At 47.2% G+C, this 6,118-nt stretch overlaps 1 protein-coding gene across 3 annotated transcripts in view; it reads left to right on the forward strand.

Annotated features, from left to right (window-relative positions):
- The window catches only part of TIRAP (TIR domain containing adaptor protein), a 16,102-nt gene extending 10,226 nt beyond the window's left edge, over positions 1-5,876 (forward strand). For 2 of the 3 annotated variants that reach the window (XM_025893823.2, XM_025893822.2), the window contains exons 2-4: positions 796-954; positions 2,429-3,010; positions 3,616-5,876. In XM_025893823.2, the coding sequence (XP_025749608.1) occupies positions 888-954; positions 2,429-3,010; positions 3,616-3,635 (669 nt within the window). In that variant the 5' untranslated portion in view covers positions 796-887 and the 3' untranslated portion in view covers positions 3,636-5,876. Of the gene's footprint in view, positions 1-795; positions 955-994; positions 1,132-2,428; positions 3,011-3,615 lie in introns of all 3 variants that reach the window. The other variant, XM_073903958.1, reaches the window with a different exon arrangement.
- Positions 5,877-6,118: the final 242 nt, after the last annotated feature.

Consider the following 6,118-nt stretch of genomic DNA (forward strand, 5'->3'; position numbering starts at 1 on the left):
ACCACTCCAGCAACCCTCAGTTTGTTTCCTGAGATTAAGAATTCCTCATATCAGTGAGGTCATATGATACATGTCTTTCTCAGATTGACTTACTTCACTCAGCATAATACCCTCCAGTTCCATCCATGTCGTTGCAAATGGCAAGATCTCATTCCTTTTGATGGCTGCATGATATTCCATTGTGTGTGTGTGTGTGTGTGTATATATATATATATATACACCACTTCTCCTTTATCCATTCATCTGTCAATGGACATCTGGGCTCTTTCCATAGTTTGGCTATTGTGGACATGCTATAAACATCAGGGTGCATGTATCCCTTCAGATCCCTACAGTTGTATCTTTGGGGTAAATACCCAGTAGTACAATTGCTGGATTGTATGGTAGTGATTTGAGAGTTCTCTAGCTGAGTTCGGGGCACTTCGTGAGCCCACGGCCCTCCTACTCTGCCGCCATGTTTCCCTACTCCTCCCACACTGGAAGTCCTTCTTATCTAGAGCTTCCGGCCAGCTGCCCTGCCCCAGAACCCCAGGGTGTGCTCCTGTCCGGGTGCAGTGAGGGACAGTCACTCAACTGCTGACGCTGGGCTCCCACTCTGTCTCGCCACTCTCCACAGATCTGGGTTTTTCTGGAAGCTGGATCCAGTCACAGTGGTAGATGTGGGATAGGGATCAAGGACCAGTAGAGGGACTGAGCCTCTGTCAGGCATTAGGAGAGAACATCTAGAGCCCACACACTGGGACTGAGAGTAAGATAAGTACAATTTTTGTGATCCTCTCTCTCTGTCTCTTATAGGATGGCTGTTCCATAAGGTCAAGACTGAGTCCCCTCCCTTCTCTCACTTTACCAATGCCCGGTCTCATGGGGTTAGTTTTGAGCCCCATACTATGGCATCATCATCCTCCTTCCCAGCTCCTCGCTCCCGGTCCAAGAAGCCTCTGGGCAAGATGGCTGGTGAGTGGAAGCCGACTCCTAATTCTGCTCTTGTTCACAGCTATGAGTGTACCCCTCAGTGTTCCTGTTGGCGAGGTGGGAGGGCTGCCTGGCCCACGCGCAGCAGGAGGTGCAGGGAGGCTGACGATGATGGGCTCCTGGGCTCCGGCCTTGACCTCAGAGCCCAGGTGCTTTGTGGTGAGTGAGGAGAGAGGCATGCATCATAGAACCTTCAGTCCTTTGGGCTCACAGCTTTTCCATGCATGCTCAGCTAATTTTCCTAACCTGGAAACCATGGTGCAGAGCACTTAGCATTGTGTTTCTTGTCATGGAAGTCTTTCTGAACCATTTAGAGGAAGGAGCCAAGCAGAGTGAGAAAACAAAGTAATCTCCAGAACACTAAACCTTCTGTCCTTATCAAAAGCTGGGGAAGCTGAGCTGATCTCATTATGGAATACTTACAATATACCAGATACTGCATTATCTCAGTTAATCTTCAACAACTAAAATGAACCTGTGTTACAGATGAGGAAATGGTAGACATAGACTGACTTGCTTAAGGTCATACAGCAAGCAAGCTGCAGGTCAACAATCAGATCTATGCCTGGCTCCAAAGTATAGATTGCGAATCACTAGGCTCTCCGCTTTTCAGCTCTGAGCAGTAACCCTCCTCCATGCTTTTGTTTTGTCATTTAGCAACAATCTGGGATTTCCTGGGGCCAGATAGATGCCAATCCCTCCCCTCCTTCCCTCCCATAATGGGTAGCCCACCTTAATCTGAGTCCACCTCCCCTCACTGCAGAAAGTGGGTTTGGGAATTGATTAATCCTGACCAGCTTAACATAGCTCTACTTACAGACTAGCGGATGGTTGGCTAGTCACTACTAGTGGGAAGTCTGGGGTAGAGTAAGCTGACAGTACCAGAAATCAAAGGGCCTGGAATAGGGCAAAGACATCTTTCCTAATCAGGCTGGTGAAAGTCAGAGTTCTTTCCTTTCTTTGTTCTATTGTTGTTTATTTAATTATTGAAGTGTAATTGACATGCATTAGTTTCAGCAGTACAATATAATGATTCAATTTTTGTATATTTTGTGAAATGGTCACCACAAGACCTAGTTAACATCCATTACCATACATAATTACAGAACTTATTTTCTTGTGATGAGAACTTTGAAGGGTTCTGCTCTTGGCAACTTTCAGAGAGGGAATATACAGTATTATTAACTATAGCCAGTGTGCTCTATGTTACGTTCTCACGACTCATAAAACAGCCAGTTTATGACTTCCCCAAACTTTAAAGATGATGGGACCTTCAGGGCAAGTCCTGAAGGATGTACAAAAGAGCAGAGCCGTAGGTCTCTTGAGAGTCTGGTGGCATGGTCTGCCCGTGGGGGGCGATGGGCGGACCTGCCAGGTGTGGGGTCCTCTGTGCAGGGCCATGAGGACGCAGTCTGGTGAGACTACCCGGCCTGAGCAGCGTTTCTCTGCCCCACAGACTGGTTCAGGCAGGCCCTGTCGAAGCCCAGGAAGCTGCCGGACTCTGCAGAGGGCACCTCCAGGGACATTTCACAGCCGAGCTCCCGGGACGACCCCCCACCCCTGGGCCTCAGCTCAGCCTTGTCTCGCACGCCCCCGCCCACACACGACGTGGGTGCTAGCAGCAGCAGCGGCCGCTGGAGCAAGGACTACGACGTCTGCGTGTGCCACAGTGAGGAGGACCTGGTGGCCGCCCAGGAGCTGGTCTCCTACCTGGAGGGCAGCACCGCCAGCCTGCGCTGCTTCCTGCAGCTTCGGGATGCGACCCCAGGTGGCGCCATCGTGTCTGAGTTGTGTCAGGCCCTGAGTAGCAGTCACTGCCGGGTGCTGCTCATCACCCCAGGCTTCCTGCAGGACCCGTGGTGCAAGTACCAGATGCTGCAGGCCCTGAGCGAGGCCCCTGGGGCGGAGGGCCGCACCATCCCGCTGATGTCGGGCCTCACCAGAGCCGCCTACCCTGCTGAGCTCCGGTTCATGTACTTCGTGGATGGCCGGGGCCCCGATGGTGGCTTTCGCCAAGTCAAGGAAGCAGTCATGCGCTGTGAGCTATGGGGGAGGGCTTGGGGCGGGGGGCAGGGAGAAAGGGAGCTTGCCCGCAGCGCCACAGTGTCTGGTCTGCTTTGGTTTTTAGGAGACAGCCATTGTAGCCCCGTAGCTCAGAATGCAGGCTCTGGAAAAGACTGTTACTTGTGGAAGTTATCTGACCCGTCTGTACTTGGGTTTCCCCATTGGTAAAATGAGAATGATACTATGTACCTAAGTAAGTATATACACTAAACAGGTGTTCAGACCACGGCCCTGCCCAGGTAAAGTACTCCTCTAACAGGCAGAGCCTACCACATACCAAGTTCTCAATAAATATCAGCCATTATTATCATTGTAAGTATTAGGTTTCTCTCACTGAAGTCAGGTTGGAGATGTCCACCCAGAGCCAGGAAAATGCCCGGAGGGACATTAGCTTATGAAGGCAAAATAGTGCAAAATAATAGGAAAGAATTGTGTATCTGGGGGTGGGGGTGGGACATTATATTACAGTGGGTTTGGAAGTGAAATAGATAAAAAGGTAGAAGAGGACCTATTGGAGGAAACAGATGCTAGGATTTGGGAAGGGTGACAAGCCCTGTGATTCTGTTCGCTCTCTTGCAGATCTGCAGACCATCAGCTGACACTCTTACATCACCATGGGACCCAAAAAGTTGGAGCGAAGCTGAAAATCCAGTTAAGAGAGCCCAGGGCCTCACAGGGCCTCAGAGGGCCTTGGATTCCAGCCACTGTGACGAGGTGTAAGGAACCAAAGTTTGTAGCACTTTGTATGTAATCCTGGGGTTCAGATTGCCCATCGGGCACCCATTACTGTAGGCTCCCCAGGAAGGCTGTGGGGAAGCTGGGGACTTCCCCAGGAAGGTCATGGGGAAGCTGGGGACTCCCCCAGGAAGGCGTGTGGAAACTGGGGACTCCCCAGGAAGGCCATGGGGAAGAAATCATAGGTGTTAGGAGGTGCTGATACCAAGATCACCCATGTTTTGCCTCCTGCCTCACTGGACACACACAGCCTGGCACATACCTACATCTTCTTCCCCTGGAACTGGGCCCTGGGATAGAGAAGCATTCTGCCCCCCCCCCCCCCCAGAAGAGGTGACTCACCTGGGCCATGAGCTAGAAGCCAGGGCTGGTTTCCCCAGTGGCCTGGCATCAGGAGAAAGCAACAGGTACCAAGTCCTTCACACACTACTGCCCTTCTCTTTCCCAGGGACGTTGTCCACTCCAGAAGGGTAGAGGAAAGATGCATTCAGCACTGTACCCTATTTATTTTTATTTCGTGTGTGACATGAAGACGCAAACCTAGAAACCATTCTGAATAGTTGGGAGGGGGGCAAGGAGCAAGTGGGCTGAAGAGAAGGAAAAGTTCAGCCCCTATCGCTGACTCAGAAGCCCACCCACCGATGCTTTCCCTCATGGGGGCCTCATCAAAGGTCTGACTAGAACTCATGCTTTTACAAGCTTCTTTACCTCTGTACTGAGAGAGGTCAGCAGTTTTCTTCTGGCAGATGATTGTGTACCTCGTAGGACAAAGTTTCATCTGTTCTCAGTTAAGTCTGTTGTTGAATTGAAATGAACTTACTCCCCTGATGGGTATTTTGTGCCTCTTCTCTCGCTTCCCCCTCCTATGCCCCCTCCTTTCACTGGAAAAAATTTATATATTTGAGATAAATTAACATATTAACATTAGTTTTAGGTGTAAAACATGACGACATACATATTATGAAAAAAATGTATTTTAATTATGAATTATTTTATTACATAAAGACTATACTGCTTAAGAAGCAAAACCTTACAATCCCTATGGTGCCCCCTTTATGCCCTTAATCACCTTCTCCCCATTAGAACAATTTTGAATTCTGAATTTTGGGTTTCATTGGCTTTTCACTTACACATCCCTGACCACGTTTACCTTTACATGGTTTTGTACTGTATTTAAATGGTATTATAATGTTTGTATTCTACAAATTCTTTTTGTTGACCACATGTAAGATTTATTCATGTGGATGCATGTAATGCCAGGAAATTCACTTTCATATCAATATGTAAATGTACCAAAAATGGACATTTGGTTGTTTCCCATTTGTTGCTATCAAAAGCAATGAGCTGGGCGCCTGGTTGGCTCAGTTGGTTAAGCGACTGCCTTCGGCTCAGGTCATGATCCTGGAGTCCCGGGATCGGGTCCCGCATCGGGCTCCCTGCTCAGCGGGGAGTCTGCTTCTCCCTCTGACCCTCTCCCCTCTCATGCTCTCTATCTCATTCTCTCTCTCAAATAAATAAAATCTTAAAAAGAAAAAAAGCAATGAGCTTATGAACATTTTTGTACACACTTCCATGAGATTTTCTAGGATTTAGCTGAGATGGGGAACAGCTGGGTAATAAATACACATTTTCAGTTTGGGTAGAAAATACCAAATTTTCTTCCAAACTTGTTATGTCATGTTCCTACCATTTGTGTATAAGATTTCCCACTTTTTCATGCTCTTATTAAACATGTAGAATCATCAGAGTGTAAAATGTTTGCTGATCTGGTGGGTGAAAACTGGTATCCTATTGCCATAATATTCTTTTTCTCTTTTTTATGAGAAATTCCATGTATATCATATACCAAAGGGGAAGAGAAAAATCTGATGAATCCCTGTATACCCATCACCCAGCTTCAACAGTTGCCAACTCAGAGCTAAGCTCCTATCAATAACTCCAATTCCCTCCCCACCAGATCCCTTTGAGGCAAATCCCAGGGATTATTTTATTCCTCTGTATTAAAACTATGTATATTTTTAGGAGTTTTTTTTAAAAAAATGTATCTTTTAAAGAACAGAAAGCTTTATTATTTTTAAATATAAAAACGTTTACCTATTACTGTATTGTGTTTTTGCATCTTATTTAGGAAATCCTTCCCTGTTCCTATAATTTCTTCTGGAGCTCTTTCCCATTTAGATCTTTAATCCCCTGGGATGTTTTGCTTGGATTTGATTGTTGTTGCTTTTGGTTTGTTAGTCAAAGGTCCAATTTTTTTTGCCATTTGAATAGGCATTTTTTACTGACTACTAGTCAGTCCATCCTTTCCTCCTACCAATTGTGAGGTCACTGCTGCCCTTATATTGTC

The sequence above is a fragment of the Callorhinus ursinus genome, unplaced genomic scaffold, assembly GCF_003265705.2.
Source record: "Callorhinus ursinus isolate GAN/ISIS: 27379988/994484 unplaced genomic scaffold, GSC_fseal_2.0 scaffold19, whole genome shotgun sequence".
Classification (NCBI taxonomy): Eukaryota; Metazoa; Chordata; class Mammalia; order Carnivora; family Otariidae; genus Callorhinus; species Callorhinus ursinus.